The sequence below is a fragment of the Drosophila novamexicana genome, unplaced genomic scaffold, assembly GCF_003285875.2.
Source record: "Drosophila novamexicana strain 15010-1031.04,08,12 unplaced genomic scaffold, DnovRS2.1 tig00000108-arrow-pilon, whole genome shotgun sequence".
NCBI lineage: Eukaryota > Metazoa > Arthropoda > Insecta > Diptera > Drosophilidae > Drosophila > Drosophila novamexicana.
The window spans coordinates 409,822-426,793 of NW_020824772.1; the positions used below are offsets into that span (position 1 = coordinate 409,822).

Genomic DNA, 16,972 nt, shown 5'->3' on the forward strand with positions numbered 1-16,972 from the left:
CCAGCGCTTATCCGCCTCCGCCCATCAATTTGCGTTTGACAAGCGGCCGCATTGAGCTTTGACGCAGTTCCCCATTTTTTTTTTTTTTGCAGTACCAGGTGCTGCTCACCTGGCCAAACCCTTTTGTTATCGAAATTGCTTGCCTTTTGTTTGCTTGATTAAATTATTTTTCATTATTTGGCAAATAAAAGCAGCAGCAGCAGCAGCAGCAGCAGCGGGAAGACACACTCGAAGCAGCGCTACAGCGGCTGACTTACAAATTTAATAAGTTTATTATTAGCAAACAGCAAAAGGCAAAAGGCGACATAAAGCGCGCCGTTATGAATATGAAAAAAAAAAAAAAACGAAAAAAGGAAAATCTTATCTAAAGGATGGCTTAAATTGCGCAAAGGATTTGTCATTTTGAGTTGTGTCAACAGGCGCGGCACAGCTAAATTCATTTTCATGCCCAGCAAAAATGTATATAAGGGGTTGTTGAGTACATGCAGATGTCTCCTTTGTCTGGTAAAACATATAATTCTGTACATACCATATAATTTCCTTCCTTGCTATTTACCCAATGTGCTCAAAAAACAGGATTTCGATATCGATTTTTACTCATACTGCGCATGGATTAGGAGGAGCGACAGCTAAATTCAAGTCTCTAGCTCTTATAGACTCTGAGATCCTTGCGTTCATATATACGGATGGACGGACAGACGGACAGACAGACGGACACAGCCACATCGACTCGGCTGTTGATGCTGATCAAGAATATATGCACTTTATGTGGTCGGAGTTGCTTTCTTCTGCCTGTTACATATTTTTGCACAAACACTTTATACCCTTTTAGCCCATTTTCAATGGGTTCAATGTATGAAAATATATGCACACATTATTTTACACAATATATAATAAATGCAAACATAAATTATACATATATACATGCACACACACATGCATATATGCTTGCAAACATATATATTTTATTATATACATACATACATAATAAACATAAACAATTACACGCTTATGTTAAGCTTAAGGCCGGAAACACCTATTCATTATGTTCTTATGTAAGGCTTTAAGTAATTAGCCCATCGGACCAAACTTAAACTTAAAACCCAACAAAAATCTTTGAATCGAATTTTCCCCCAAGGAAGCTTCGAATGTGCGAAAAATGTGCAACACGTCTCAAACGAATTAATATAAAGATCCTTGAGGATGAATTTGAACTAAATCTGTGACCTCCATTTCCACCAAGCAGGAATGTATTTTCCGTAAAGTAACAAACGTTCATATAACCGTTTTTCAAGAATTTTTCATTTCGGGTGGAATTTCCCAGAAACCCGTCTAATTACAGTAAAAGTTTCAGACCTAGAAAGTCTTACGGTTTGGGCTGTCTTTCAGCAATCCAGTCTTATTGTTGGACTCACCCAAAGGAGCTGCACACTCGGCACCTTTTGATTTTGACATTAGCTGCATCTGCCTGCTCTGGACTGTGCTCTGTGCATGCCCACTCGTCGCTTAACATATTATATTATATTATTTAATTGGCACACTCTTAACTTAAGACTCACTCGAAAGGATTTCGTGGTGCAGCTCATGTTTGCATATAACTTAAAAAGCTGCTTTTGGGATTTTAAAGCAAATACCATGCAGGGCATTCATCAGCTTTTGTGGAGATCCGCTTGCGGTTAATTTGCGGGCAAAGCAAGCAAAACCACAAGGCCAACAAACGGTTTTGTGTCAAGGCGTTCCATGTACCTCCACAAAGGCAATTTGCTGCACATTAGTCTGTTGAATGGCAGGGATAACTCATATTACCTTAAAGTATAAGTAGGCGATAACTGTTAACGCCTTTTCACTTATTTACTAGCGGGCATAACCCGGCCTTGCCCGTGGCTCGAATAAAATAAATTTTATCAAAAAGCTTTCAAAATAGTTTTTAAACTTATCGGACGGTAAGCACATAACTTTCATACAATCGTTTTCCGCTAACAAAATATGAAAAAATAAACATTCGAAAATACATTCAATTTAACTGCAACACCTGAATGAAAGTGAATGTCAAGCCAAGATTCAAATACTATTTAGCATAAACATGCTTTAGCTCTGTCATAGCTGTGAAAGTTGAAAGCCTAAACAGAATATTTACCATAATAAATTGTAAATGTCCAATTCTTAAGTCAAAGGTGAGTTTTTCAATTCTTTTAGGCAACGGCTTTGACCCATTTCAATGTTGGGGCCAGCAATTTTGTGCAGCTGACAATCAAGGCGACTGAGCTCCACTTTTGATAGCACTCAATTACCATAGAAATTGGGTTTTGCAGCTTGATTGAGGCGCAACTGATTCAAGAAACACAAGTTTTTTAAGGATTGAAAGCCCGATTGTGTCGCCTCTCGGAATTTGGTCGGACACCAGTACGACATGCTGCATAGGATTACATAAACATGCCACAAAGGCCGAAATCAAAGGCCTAACTTTTAGAGTAAAGGCAAAATAAATGTTTTTAATTGATTTAAGTAATTGAATTTCCAGGCAACCAACAGGCCATAATAAGTCAAAGTAACACCAAAACAACAGTCATAACAAATTGACTTAGATACAAGTATGAGTGAACCAGTCGGGTATGCTCGACTGGAAGATAGCCAAAACCTAAACACTTCTCTGTGTTACTTCTTCTAAAATGAAGACAAAATATTATAAATACAACAAGATAGAGTTTAGAGAGATGGATCTATACTCGGAGAGATACAGCTCTTCACCAATAGTATATACAGTTTATGGTCTCGGAAATGCTTGCCGCTCTCTGCGACATACATTGGCACAAAAGCATTAAGCCCTTCTTGCGCCTTTTTAATGGATTCATGGTAAAAAAAAAAATATGTGTGCATGTTTGTGCATGAGTAATTTAATTTAGTTCCCGAGAAATTTGCCAAGACAAACTTATCGATTTGTTTGAAAATTATATTTGAAAACTTTGACTAACTCAATTTGATGTTGCAATTTGTAGTCCTGGGTAGTCCGGGTATCCGTGCACATTGGCAGCATCAAATGCAACAGTCTGCAGCGCAAAGTCAAGTCGCCGACAAAGTTCTGTCAGTTTCCTGAGAACACTTAGTTTTAAATAATAAATAGCATTAAATGGGAAAAGAAAAAAAACACACACAGAGAAAAATCAGTGCAGAGTAGAGCGGAGGCCACTCCAAAATCAAGTGGCATAGACGGCAAAAATCGTGCCACATCATAATGAGCACCAAGGACACCAGCAGCAGCAGCAGGATGCAAATGTCGCCGGCAAAATTGCATTCCCTGGCTGCATTTGGCTATGAGTTTGACTTCCTGCCCGTTTCCAGTTAACGGCCACAAAATTAGTTTAAACTTGGCGGAAGCAAACGCAAAGGCCAAGACAGCGGCAGCAGTAGCAAATGCCTAGGCAACTCCTTTAAATGATTTGTTGTTGTTATTGTTGTTGCCTCTGTTACAGATGCTGCGCACCTCCACCTGGCCAGAGACAAGGCCAGCCACACAGACGTCAGCCAGTACGATGGCCAACCACGAGTAGATGGACAGCGACAGCACCGAGGAGCAGAACCTGGAAATTAACATAAAGAAGTAGAACAACAACAACAACAACAACAGCAAATTGGAATAGAAGAAGAAGTTGAAAAAAGCACTCAAAATGCGTACTCTAGCCAAAACATCCGGCTTTAATGGCAGCGATGACTATCTAAATGGTCTGGATGCTGCGAATAGAACCGAATTTATATACACTATTAAGTCTAACTGGATTACGGAATGGTAAGAGCAATATAAAAATTAAAGAAATAAACCATTGTATCATTAATATTAGTAATTATTATTATTAATACTATTGTCATTACTAATTTTATTCTCTTCATTATTATAATTATTATTATGGTTATTCTTGCTATTATCATTATTATTTCAATTCTTTTCATCAATGTTTTTATTATTACTATTATCATTTATATTGTTATTCCTTTCATTATTATTATTATTACTGAATTTATTTTTATAATTATTATTATTATTATAGTTCTTTTTATTGTTATTATTTTCTTTATTATTATTGTTATTATTATAATTTATTTGATTATTATTATTATTAATATCATTATTTTTTTTTTGTTTTTATTTTTACTTTAATTATATTGAAGTAGTATATACGAGTTCGGAATCGAATTCAACCAAGTAATACTATTAAATAATTTTGTGTAACTTCTATTTCGTAGCTGAAATATGTTATACAAAATAGAACGAAGTTTTTGCATAGATCCACTCGATTTATAGCGCGTTTTCTTTTCAATATAATATGTATTTATGTTTATCTTATATTATCTTCGCTTGGTAGAGATCAGAAGGCATTGATCGATTACAGCGCAAAATAAAAATCAAGAAAAAAAAAAGATAACATCTGTTCTTTGTCCAAAATTTATGTTACGTTTAAATCTCTTTCTCCAGGCGCATACGGAAGGAGCGCGAGAATCTCTGCCGTGGCCTCTACAATAGGGTCATAGAGCACGCGGAGTGCAAACGCCTGTTGGAGGCGGCAAAGATCTATGGCGAGATTACGGACTTTAATGCTTGGTCACCTAATGAGCAGCTGCAATGGTATCGCAATTTCGGTTACAATTTGACCAACTTTGGCCGGAACAGCTCGACGGAGACAAGTGCCACGCCCGTGGAGGTTAGTGGGCCGGTGCCCGTGTTGCCGCCATTTGAGACCTGGCAGACAATTGCCATAGCATTGTGTTTGTTCTTGTGCATCATTCTGACGGTGGGTGGCAATATTCTCGTGCTGCTCGCCTTCATTGTGGATCGGAATATACGACAGCCCAGCAACTACTTTATAGCCTCACTAGCCGCAACGGATATGTTGATAGGTAGGCAAAAACTTGGACTCATCTCTACGCAAACATTTTATTTGACTGACGCTTAACTGAATGATTGACAGTATGATTCGCAGAATGATTAACTGAATGATTGAAGTTCTGCCTGATTTACCTATTGAATGATTTACTGACCGAATAACTAACTGATTGACTTTCTAACTGATTATCTGACTGATAAACTAACTGAATGATTGCCTGACTAATTGAGTGACAGACTGCCTAGTTGACTGTCTGAATGATAAAGTTACTGACTGACTGAACGACTGACTAATTGACAGATGGACCGACTGAATGACTGATTGATTGACAGACTAGCCAATTACCTGATAGATTAACTGAACGACTGATTAACTGCTGGACGGACTGACTAATTGACTAATTAACTGAATGATGGACTGACCGACTGACAGAATGACTGGGTGTTTGACCGACTGAGTGCCGGAATTATTAACTGTATGATTGATTGTTGGATAACCTGATTGACTGACATATTGATTGAATGATCGACTGACTAATAGACATATTAGTCGGTCCATCTGACTGACTGATTGACTGACTAGTCAGTTGATTGACTGAACGACTGACTGATTGAACTATTGATTGGCTTACTGCCTTATTGATGATTGACCGACTGAGTAACTAATTAACTGGTTGGTTGACTGACTGACAAGCAGATTAGCTAACTGATTGATTGATTGAACAGCTGGTTAGTTGAAGAATAGACCAACGGAGTGACTGACTGAATGTGTGATTAACAAACTGATTTACCGACTAATTAGTGTTCCCAGCCCTAACCTTATTTTTATGGGCAATACCTAAAATGTATGATCGCTTGGAATCAAACTTATTAACTCCAAAGCTTTACATTTCTATTTATTAAACAAGTTTTTTAAATGTTAAATAAAACCAAAATTGGGTACAAATTTAGTAAATATAACTTTGGATTTGATTACCGTATGATACACTAATATATACATATATTTGTGATAATCTCTTCAAGAAGGTCATATATATATGGGGAGACTTGACTAGACTAAACTCTAATTATATATTAATTGATACACACTTTTCTCTTTAGGAACTGTTTCCATGCCCTTCTATACCGTATATGTGCTAAAGGGCTATTGGGATCTGGGACCCTTACTCTGCGACTTGTGGCTATCTGTGGACTATACCGTTTGCCTGGTCTCCCAATACACCGTCTTGTTGATAACCATTGATCGCTATTGCTCGGTGAAAATCGCGGCAAAGTATCGCAGCTGGCGCACTCGGACACGGGTCATTTATATGGTCTCCATCACCTGGATCATACCGACGCTGCTGTTCTTCATCTCGATCTTTGGCTGGGAGCATTTTACGGGCAAACGCGACCTGTTGCCGGGCCAGTGCGCTGTGCAGTTTCTCAAGGACCCGGTCTTCAATACGGCATTGATCATTGGCTACTACTGGACCACGTTGATTGTGCTGTTCGTGCTGTATGCGGGCATCTATAAGACCGCCTACGACATGCAGAAGCGGAGCGAGGCCAAACAGCGCAAGATGCAGTCGATGGTGGCGCTGAGCGCTGGCGCCATGTCCGGCATGGCTGGTCATGCTGCGGGCATTGGTGTCATTGAGGAGAAGATACTAAAAACTAAGGTGCAGCTATCGGAGGTAGATAGCAGCGGCTGCAACACGGCTGTAAAGCGTCTGAGCGGCTCGGGCCAAGCCAATCCGCTGGCGCAGGCCACCGAAGCAGTTGCCATTGTGCAGATGACACCCGAAGAGCGACGCGCCTCCGAGGCCAAAATTGAGGAATCCAAGCGTGCAGCGGCCGAGGCAGAGAAGAGCGAACGCTCCAGTAGTCCAGCCTTTGATTCCGATGAGGAGTCCTCTGTCAACCAAACACAGCAGCTGCTCAATCAACAGAAGCTGACCAATCTGCGCAAGCGTTCGTCCATTGGCCTGGTGTTTGGTGCACAGGCGGCGCTGTTGGCGACACGCAGCAAAGGTAACTTGCAACAAAGCACCAGCAACTCCAAGTCAATTGAGGCCATGCACTCCATGGGCGCACGATCGCCACACCATCACCCAATTAACCAATCGAGCTTGCAGCGCGCCCAGAGCAAGGAGGAGGTGGGCATGGGTCTTTATCAGGCGCATACACCAATTGAGCGACCCAAGCGCACCTCCTGCTCCACTTTGTCCCAGATAGCCGAGCATGACCGTCTCATTGATATCCATCAACCCTCGATACCAGCCAAGCATGGCCCGCTCTCACCCGTGGATCTGGTGCCCATTGAGGTGCCGCGCGAGCAGGTGCAACAGTGTCTGGTGCAGGCCATATTGCCGCCGCCCGAAGCCTTTCAGTGCCCCACACCCCTGTCCGATTACTCGGATCGACCCTTTGGCAACAGCTCCGGCAATAGCGAACTGGCCATGAGCTACGATCTGATGACGAACAACTCGGAGATGCGCTACATGGATGAGAGCTCCGCCATGATGACCACCACCAATGATAATAGCATTAGCTGCTCTCAAAGCAGCGCACCACGCACCGCTCCACGTTCCGTGCCCGTTTCCACAGCACAGCGAAGTGCCATTCCACCACCGCCACCCGCACGCAAACAGCTCCAAAGATCCAGCTCCCCCATTGTTCCAGCGACTAAGCCCAGCCAGAGCCGGAGCGAGTGTCATGAGGAGAGCCAATCCCAGTCCCAGGAACAGGTAGCCATTGAAAAACGTCTTCTCGTATCATACACAGGCATCGAGGACTTTGCCAAGGGTCGGCGAGAGAGCTGCATTGAGGCCATTTGCCTGCTGGATGTGCCCGGGCATGGCAATGATCGTTTGCAGGCGGATTGTCCGCCGCGTCGCGCCTCCAGCCCCATGGAGACGAGCAGCAAGGATGCGGTGCTCTACTCTCCCATGCCACCGCCGCCGCTTAAACCGATGCCGGTCACAGGCAATGCTGCAGCAGGCGCAGCTGCTGGAACCGCTGCTACAGTGGCACCACCAGCACCGGCTGCTATTCAGCTGGAGCGCATTGATGAGCGCGAAGCGTCGGACTCAAACACCAACAAGATGCCCTCCACATCGGGCACCACCAGCAGCTCGGCTGGTCCGGCCGGCGGCATGAGAAAGGATGCCAAGGATCTCGATGAAGATGGCGGTGTCTCGCGTCGTGGCTCCAGCAAACGGCATTTCATGCACTCCATTGGCAAGCATTTCAAGAGCAAGAAGGCCCTGCCCCTGGTCATGGGCATGGGTGGCAGCCGGCAAAAGTCCAAGTCGGAGAATCGTGCACGCAAAGCGTTTCGCACTATCTCCTTCATTTTGGGCTGCTTTGTGGCCTGCTGGACGCCGTATCATGTGTTGGCCCTGGTCGAGGGCTTCTGCCGGAATCCGCCGTGCACCAATGAGCATCTATATATGTTCTCCTATTTCCTGTGCTATGCCAACAGTCCAATGAATCCATTCTGCTACGCATTGGCCAATCAGCAGTTCAAGAAGACATTTATGCGAATTCTCAAGGGTGATCTGCACATGACCTAAGCGAGCCTCCGAGCTAATGATGATGACGATGATGATGATGACGACGAGTTTTGGGATGAGATGAGATTGATCGCCGGATCCGGCTTTGGCATTGCATTTGTCAAGCGGTACACAGCATTTCCGAGAGCCCCGCGGAATGTTGAGACCCAATTTTATTCGAACTGTAGATTTTGGTTAAATGCTCCGCCAAATTGTGGATCCCGCTCCTCCCCCATCTGTGGAACACCAATTGAATTCAAAATTTGAACGGTGTTTTTGTAATTTAAGGTCAGCCAAAGGTGTGTGTTAGTTAGTGAAAGGAACTATTTGTTTAGCGACTAGTAGAAGCTATTAGAACGGAGTTGTAGTAAAAGTTGAGGCAAATGTTTTAGACAATAAATAAATTAATGTTTATATATATTATTAAGCTATGAGCCCAAAAAGTGGTAAATAGTATAATTAGTAAATAGTCTATGCAGCTACATAAATGTATACATAATAATGATAACAATAATAATGATAATGACTATATTCTCCCGATACATACCATATGCATTACATATCCCAAACTGAAGAATTTTTTCATTTATCATAGCAGATATATTGTATAACACGTATAATATATATTCCCAACTGTGAGATTGCAAATTATATGCAAATATTTACACAAATTGCATTCACAAAAAAATAAATAAATGAAAATAAATAAATAAATATTCTATATACAGAGGCATACGACCCATCTGACCCAACTGAACAATAAGTGTTAACCAGCAACAAAATAAGAAAATATATAAACAAAAACAAAAGATTGATGTAAAAAACAAATATCTAACAAATATACAAAGCCACAAAATAACGCTCTTATATGTAAATCTATATATGTTTAAAATAACAGTGTATAAATGTCAATTTCTATTTGAATATCGGGAACCGAGAACTACACAACTGCCCAACGGGGTAGTATCGTGCTCTATATAAATATATACACACACATACACACATATATATCTAAATATATTTGTATTATAAGTGGAAAAGAGTTATATATAGATATATATATTATATTTCGCGTCTATGCCGAGCTGCCTGAATTAGTTGACTTTGTTACACTTAACACATACGTATTAATTAATATATTATAAATTATATTATAATAAACTGTTATTTGTTTAAATATGTCTCGAAAAGTTTTCATATTGATTATTGTTACTTTAGTCCATGCCAAGCTGCCTAATTGGTTTGATTATTGTTTAAACTCTTCATTTACCTTCTCACATAATTAGTTACCTTAAGCATTTCGTTTGTCTTAGTCCCTAAGTGAAGCATGTTACAATAACTACAGCATTAAATAAATAAAGTATTTATGTCAGCAAAAAAACAATATAAAACTACATTTTCTTACAAATTTTGTATAAATGTTTACTCAAAAGTGAGGCGCTCTTCATATATCTTCTTGTACGTAAGTAAATAGTTCATCATGAAAAGTAAGTCCTAACCCCTTACACAATTTGAGGAAAAGATTTTAAATTATTTTCATATTTTATCATAAAAACTCTTTAATTTTTAAACCTTTTTTTATATTTATTTAAGACTCTACTAAAAGAAAAATATGAAAAGATTTTAAATTATTTTAAACGTTTTATCATAAAATGTGAGTTCCAAATTGTTAACCAAAGATTTAAAATTATTTACAAGTATGAAAAAAATATGATTTTCAGTCTAAAACAATTAATTACCGCTATATTAATAAAACCACACTCGAAAAATGGGTGGAAAAATGTTAACATATTTTTATCCGAGCAAATTTAATTTCTTTTTTATCGAAACCTGGTTCACAACTCAAATCCATTCTGCTGAGTACAAATGGGGCGTACGGAGTAGCAGATTTTAGCCAGAAAGTTTTTTAAGTCTTTCACGTGCGGAAAATAGGTTGAAAATGAATATTTAAAATCTCATAATAAAATCTTGACTAAGGCAAGGCCACTAATTACAGCTTTGTATGCCTGCAAAGCCTATAGCTGGGATTTTTCAAATAGCGCCTTCCTACGCGATTCTCATGAATCCATGTAAGACTTAAAGGTCCGTTGCACCTGAATTAGATGTATTATATAAACAAATTGATGTATGTATTTATATATTTGCATTGTGAATAAATGTATTTATATAAATATATATGTATTTAGGTACGCGTATATGCATTCCCCTTCATAGTTAAGACAGAAAATAATGAAATTGCGTATGCGTTATTTAATGCCTAACTAAATGTTGGTTTATTAACATAATTCCAAATTAAGATACATATAGATGAAATGGGCAAATAAAATGATTCTAGATTTTATCGCATTAAAAAGCAAAACGAAATTTGTTATCCAAATTTTGCTTTCCAGCCCTGGCTGTCATCAAAATTGTGGCAATTTGCAACACTTTTAAAACCTGACATCAAAATTCAATTGAAACTATCCGAGCTAATTAATTCGGAACTCGGGTGTCGGGGCAGCGCGTAGTCCGCTTTCAAACGCCAAAGTGTGCAGTAAACAACAAGTGGTGGCCAGTTGGATACCCATCGAGCAGCTCCAGAGCATAGCGAGCATTAGCAACAACGCGATATCCACTTCCAATTGTCGGAAGCTCAAAGTACGAAAAACAACGCATTTGAATTAGGCCCACCTGTTGACCCCGTCTGCGGTCGTTGAGCGTCACCGGAACTCACAATGGATTTATTCATACGTATCATGGGCTTGATTCTGACCTATCTGGGACTGTTAATAAATAAGCTACTCGAGTTTCTGATACTACGCAAGAAGCCCGATTATCCGCCCATCCGGAATCCCATACTCACAAAGGCGGTTGTGCAACTTGTGACGGATTTGCGACGTGGCCAGGTAATCGAAATCGTGAAATTGTGAAAAACCCAATTATGCAATCATTTCCGCATATATATAGCTCACCTCCGAGCAGCTGGTCCGGGCGTATATAGGGCGTGTGCGTGAGGTGAATCCCTCGCTGAATGCGGTCATTGAGGAGCGCTTCGACGAGGCGCTCCGTGAGGCCACGCATGCGGATACGCTCATCGCCAAGGCACCCTCGGAGTTTGATCGCGTGGCGCTTTATACACGATATCCCCTGCTGGGCATACCCTTCACCGTGAAGGAGTCCTGCGGGCTAAAAGGTAAGCTACGGGCTATTCAACTCATTTTTACCCCAAACCCATTGAAAATTAGCTAAGGGATATGCAAATGTATGCAATAGGCCGTTCCAGTCCATCCTTTGGCTTCGATCTCTGGAAAAAAAAGCTAGTGACATACGATTTGTAATATATACATATGTATTCTCATATACGAAATTCAGGATATGTTTAAAATTTCTTTTCGATATACTCTCCCATCTTCTGATTAGTCAAACATATGTTAGCTCAAAGAATACAAGAGCCAAAAAACTATACGTTTTATATGGGCTCTTGTTTAGCATAGGAATATTTCACTTTTTGGATACCTCCCCCAAGGAAATCATTTGTGAAGAAATAACCTTGCGCTTGGGTATATAGGGAAAATTGGGTAGCATATTGCGGCTCCAAAAGTTTGACAATAATCGGACTATAAACACCGAAGTTATTCAAGAACCCATTTCCTATAGAGTAGGACTAAAGTGCAAAAGAGCAGCATGCGTTCATGCGTGCGCGCGTTCGCTTATGCGTGCGTGCGTTAATGCGAGCGCGCGTTCATGCGAGCGCGCGTCATTGTGTGCATGCGTGAGTGCGTGTAATTATGTGTGCTTTTCTACAAGTATTGCAAGGTATCTGCTAGTCGAACACTCCTGACTAGACCACTGTAACTTGTTTAACAACAATTTGAACACCTTGATTTGTGGTATATTCCCTTTCAGGACTCTCCTATGCGGTGGGCAGCGTTGTGCGCAAGGGCATAAAAGCGCCCAAGGATGGAGATGTCGTGGAGCTGGTGCGCGCTGCTGGCGGCATACCGTTGCTGGTATCCGCCAATCCCGAGTTCTGCATGAGCTTCGAGACGAACACGGTGGCCAACGGACGCTGTGTGAACCCCTATGATCTGGCACGCACCTCAGCCGGCTCCTCTGGCGGCGAAGGAGCTTTGAATGGCGTCGGTGCCACCACTTTTGGTGTGGCCTCCGACATTAGCGGTTCCATACGGCTGCCGGCAATGTTTTGCGGCGTCTATGGCCATAAACCCACGGGTGGACTCACCTCTGTCAAGGGTCACTATCCCTACTCGCTGGTGGACAAGAATTTCCCAAGTTACCTACAAATAGGACCAATTACGCGATTCGCACGTGATTTGCCGCTGCTCCTGGAGATAATGGCGGGCGACAATAAGCACAAGCTGAAAATGCAGGAGCCGGTGCCGCTCAAGGAGATTAAAGTAAGATGCAGAGTCTAGAAATGTATACTCTGTTCACAAAAGGAAACAGGGCATATTAGCTATGTCCGTTTTGCTGTCAGTCAGTCAAGTTTAGGGCGAGTACTTCACGAGATTAAAGTAGGGTTCAAGCATACTCTGTTCACAAAAGGAAGCGGGGCATATTAGTTAATTGTAGTGTCCGTCTTGTTGTCATTCCTTCTGTCCGTCCGGCGGATATAGCGCGGCAGATCGTGCCAAGAGCAGGTACATCACGGGATCAAAGTAGGATATACTCTGTTCACAAAAGCAAATATGTATACCCTGTTCATAAAAGTATACAGGGCATATTAGTTATGTGCAATGTCCGTCTTGCTGTAATTCCAATCAGCCAAATAATCTTAGTATTCCTTTAAAGGAAAACTGATTCCAGCTCCTTAAAAAAAAAAAAGATATAAACTCCTGTGACACTGTGAACAGAGTATCGCTTAGTTGGCTACACCCGACTACAACGTTCTTCTGCTGAACTTGCCTTTGCAGATCTACTACGCCTACGGCTATTCGGGGCTTAACGGAATAACGCATCCGTATGTGGACACGGACATCAAATTGACAATTGTGCGTGCCATCAAATGCTTTGCCAAGGCTGGCATTCGGCCGCAACTGGTGGGTTCTAATACATGAGTAAAACCCAACATTGCGTAAGACATAATCCTTGATCAACTTATATAGCTGGATCTCAGTTTTCTGCGCAACTCCTTTGAGGTGGCGATCACGGCACTGGTCGACCTGAAGGGTCTGCCGAGCATTATAACGCAGCAATCGGATCGGCCGCCGCATATGAAGATGCTGCTCATGGAAATGCTGAACAGCACCTTTGGCCACTCGTTGTTCACCAAGGAGGCGCTTTTTCTGGAGCTCATGCAGCGCCTGAATGGCATGATGTCCGCCGAGAAGATGGAACAGTATCGCCAGGAGGTCGGCCCGCTGAAGGCGCATCTAACGGTAATGCATGGGCCGTATATATTTAAAAGACTATACTCGAGTTGTTTCTTTTGGCTTACAGGAATTACTTGGTGATCGCGGAGTGCTCTTCCTGCCCACATTCCACACGAGCGCGCTGTGTTTTCACACATCTTTGGTGAACATCACGGGCATTGATAATCTGCTGCTATTCAATGTGCTGGGCTTTCCGGCAACGCATGTGCCCATGGGCCTGAATGTGCGCGGCATGCCCGTGGGCTTTCAGGTGATAGCGGCGCCATATCAGGACAAACTCTGCCTGCAGATTGCTGCCGAGCTGGAGGTCGCCTTTCATGGCTGGGTGCCGCCCGTGCTACATCAGCTGGTCAGCCCGAGCTCGCAATAATCAATTTCCTAGACAATTAAGTATAATGGTTAGCTTAGGTAACGGGTCACAAAATAAATGAACAACTCGTCATTTAATTCGTAACGGCTGCGTGAGTGTGTATTTATTCTATCGATATGCCATATACCATATACTGTTACTTTCACAAAAATATTAGTGTTGGCTAACCCGCGAGTGAGTTAGGCTTAAATTAAACACACACTCTCTCGATTTACCTCTCTCTCTTTCTATCTCTGTCTCTCCCCCTTACAGTATCGCCAACGCACACTTACATTTCACGCTCGCTCTCGCCCACTCTCTCAGCTTTCAGCGCAGATCATTTAGTGACATACATACACAATATGAACATCCAATACGCAAGAGAGCCTTCAATAGCTGTGTGTGGGTGTGTGTGTTATCGATATCGCTTTTTAATACGAGATAGAAGAGCTTTGCTTAGTTGCTCTGTAAACACACACACACAAACACTTGGAGTGCACGCTCTCTATATCTCTCTCAATTGGCCTTGCACTATGTAAACAAGTCTTTGGAGCTTGTTCATCCATTTATTCCCACTCATATAATCAGTAAGCTGCCGGCATTGCAGGAAATAAGTTCGTTACGTGTTTTGCTCATTTTTTCATCGTTCTTTATGCGTTATGGAACTTTTACTACGTTTGCTATTAATATGCATTAAATTCGTCGCATTTATTGCGCACGCGCTGCAATATGTATTTATCTGGGCACGGGGACGTCAGATAAAGCAAAGTCTACCAGTTAACAGTAATCCTCTGCTGATGCTTAGCATTCAGGAGCTGCGCACGCGGCTGCGCAGCCGCCAGGTAAGCTACTTGAGAAGAAGAAGAGCAATAAAGAACAAGAAGAACAGTTATCCGGCAGGGCATCTGATGGACAGTTGGACATGTGTAGATTGACTTGACTCTTAAAGTCAACCAAGAATATATTCTTCATTGTTTCCACATTGTTTTTCTCCCATGAGTTACATGTTTCTCGACAAGATCATAATACCCCACTCTTGTGTTTTAGCTGACCTCCGTGGAGCTGGTGAGCGCCTATATCGAGCGCATCAAAGTGGTGAATATCCTGTTAAATGCCGTGGTGGAGCCGCGCTTCGAGGCGGCGCTACGTGAGGCAGCCGCTGCGGATGAGCTGATAGCCGCTGCCGGCGACGATGCGGATCAGCTGTTCGCTAAGCAGCCCCTGCTGGGTCTGCCTGTCACCGTGAAGGAGTCTTGTGCTCTGTCCGGCATGTCCTTTGCCGTAGGCAGCCTGGCGAGAAGTGAGCGGCGAGCGGATCAGGATGGTGTTGTGGTGGCTCGCATACGCGCCGCCGGTGCGATACCCTTGCTGGTCTCCGCCACGCCCGAGTACTGTTATTCCACGGATACGGATACGCTGCTAAATGGACGCTGCCGGAATCCGTTTGACTTCGAGCGCACGCCGGGCGGCAGCTCCGGCGGTGAGGTGGGTGGACGCAAGTACAAGATCCATTGCAATTGCTTAATCTTCGCTTAGGGTGCACTGAACGGCGCCGGCGCCTCGCTCTTTGGCATTGGTTCGGACATTGGCGGCTCCATACGCATTCCCAGCCTCTTTTGCGGCATCTTCGGGCACAAACCCACTGGGGGCGTGGTCAGCGTAGCGGGCCACTTTCCCAACTCCAGCGATGCAGATTTCCAGCAGTATTTGGTGCTGGGTCCGATGACCAGATTTGCCGTCGATCTCGCCCAGCTGCTGGAGCTGATGGCTGGGCCAGAGGCGGCGGCGCAGCTGCGTCTGCACGAGCTGCTGCCGCTGAGCCAGCTACAGGTGCACTACGCCCTGGGCTTCGAGGGTCTCAACGGAGGCATGCATCAAGCTGTCGAGGAGGATATCCAAACGGCCATACGCAAGGCTCTGGTGCATCTGCAGACACTGGGACTGCCCGTGCAGCGGGCAAAGCTGACGGGCTTTGGTGATTCCCTGGAGATTGCGTTAAGCGGCATTGCGCGTATGGGCCAAATGCCTTTTGTGCTGGACTCGGAATGCAGCCAAGTGGGGCAAACCGTGATGCAGCTCTTGCGCAGCCTGTGTGGTAAATCCCGTCATACAACCAACGCTCTGATTTTTGATCTAATGCGTCGCACCAACGCCTTTATGCCCAGCCAGCGGCTGGAAAGCTATCGCCGCGAAGCTCAGACTCTAGCTGGCCAGTTGACTGTGGGTATATCAAATTAAGAGCTGCTGCGCTTAACCCAAAGTCTCTCTCTAATCCTCCAGGAACTGCTCGGCACAACCGGCGTCCTGCTCTTTCCCACAATGCATGCGCCGGCCACAAGGCATGGCTGGACGCCCCTTCAGCTGTGGGGCGTGGATTATACGCTACTTTTCAATATACTGGGTCTGCCGGCTACGCATGTTCCCATGGGCCTCAATGGCCAGGGTTTGCCCATTGGTTTCTCTGTGATTGCGGCACCTTATCAGGATCGTTTGTGTCTGCGTGTGGCTGTAGAATTAGAGCGTGCCTTTGGTGGCTGGCAGCCACCAAATGCCACGAGATCTGGTTAGCTAATAATCTCTATCTTATTCAATGTGTACTCAAAGTGCTTAAATTGGAATTTTCAACTTTCACGTATTTTCATTTGAAACTGTTTGCTAGCGCCATCTGTCGTTATAATTAAGAACAGCAAATGCGTTTTGGTTTGAAATCTACAACAATGCACTAAAAAATCTCGAAAAAAACAACAAATATTCTATTCAATGCAAGTTATTTAATGCGATTTTATTATACTTTAATTTAGCTCTTATAACATTGAAAGCTTACCAAAATCCTTAAGCG

General features: G+C 43.1%; 3 protein-coding genes across 4 annotated transcripts; all 3 read left to right on the forward strand.

The window, feature by feature from the left end:
• Positions 1 to 3,665: 3,665 nt before the first annotated feature.
• On the forward strand, positions 3,666 to 8,792 carry LOC115771929 (muscarinic acetylcholine receptor gar-2). Of its 2 annotated transcripts, XM_030717828.1 has the most exons (4): positions 3,666 to 3,784; positions 4,469 to 4,890; positions 5,978 to 6,889; positions 7,643 to 8,792. In XM_030717828.1, the coding sequence occupies exons 1-4, from the start codon at positions 3,666 to 3,668 to the stop codon at positions 8,431 to 8,433; spliced, it is 2,244 nt and encodes a 747-aa protein (XP_030573688.1). In that variant the 3' UTR covers positions 8,434 to 8,792. The 2 variants fall into 2 exon arrangements, with proteins under 2 accessions (XP_030573688.1, XP_030573687.1); XM_030717827.1 differs by having other exon boundaries at positions 5,978 to 8,792.
• Positions 8,793 to 10,861: 2,069 nt separating this feature from the next.
• Positions 10,862 to 14,243, forward strand: LOC115772038 (fatty-acid amide hydrolase 2-B). Its single transcript, XM_030717976.1, has 6 exons — positions 10,862 to 11,297; positions 11,359 to 11,584; positions 12,298 to 12,809; positions 13,326 to 13,451; positions 13,518 to 13,790; positions 13,852 to 14,243. The coding sequence occupies exons 1-6, from the start codon at positions 11,127 to 11,129 to the stop codon at positions 14,152 to 14,154; spliced, it is 1,611 nt and encodes a 536-aa protein (XP_030573836.1). The 5' UTR covers positions 10,862 to 11,126; the 3' UTR covers positions 14,155 to 14,243.
• Positions 14,244 to 14,743: 500 nt separating this feature from the next.
• On the forward strand, positions 14,744 to 16,875 carry LOC115771798 (fatty-acid amide hydrolase 2-A). The gene is made up of 4 exons (XM_030717667.1): positions 14,744 to 14,975; positions 15,181 to 15,618; positions 15,670 to 16,353; positions 16,414 to 16,875. Exons 1-4 carry the CDS (start codon positions 14,793 to 14,795, stop codon positions 16,699 to 16,701), a joined length of 1,593 nt encoding a protein of 530 aa, XP_030573527.1. The 5' UTR covers positions 14,744 to 14,792; the 3' UTR covers positions 16,702 to 16,875.
• Positions 16,876 to 16,972: the final 97 nt, after the last annotated feature.

Bases quoted from the DNA above. Each gene is read 5' to 3' on its own strand.
- LOC115771929 (XM_030717827.1), top strand. From the start codon at position 3,666: ATGCGTACTCTAGCCAAAACATCCGGCTTTAATGGCAGCGATGACTAT. The intron at 3,785-4,468 runs GTAAGAGCAATA...CTCTTTCTCCAG, and splicing joins TCTAACTGGATTACGGAATG to GCGCATACGGAAGGAGCGCG. The intron at 4,891-5,977 runs GTAGGCAAAAAC...TTTTCTCTTTAG, and splicing joins CGCAACGGATATGTTGATAG to GAACTGTTTCCATGCCCTTC.
- LOC115772038 (XM_030717976.1), top strand. From the start codon at position 11,127: ATGGATTTATTCATACGTATCATGGGCTTGATTCTGACCTATCTGGGA. The intron at 11,585-12,297 runs GTAAGCTACGGG...ATTCCCTTTCAG, and splicing joins GGAGTCCTGCGGGCTAAAAG to GACTCTCCTATGCGGTGGGC. The intron at 12,810-13,325 runs GTAAGATGCAGA...TTGCCTTTGCAG, and splicing joins TGCCGCTCAAGGAGATTAAA to ATCTACTACGCCTACGGCTA.
- LOC115771798 (XM_030717667.1), top strand. From the start codon at position 14,793: ATGGAACTTTTACTACGTTTGCTATTAATATGCATTAAATTCGTCGCA. The intron at 14,976-15,180 runs GTAAGCTACTTG...CTTGTGTTTTAG, and splicing joins CGCGGCTGCGCAGCCGCCAG to CTGACCTCCGTGGAGCTGGT. The intron at 16,354-16,413 runs GTGGGTATATCA...CTAATCCTCCAG, and splicing joins CTCTAGCTGGCCAGTTGACT to GAACTGCTCGGCACAACCGG.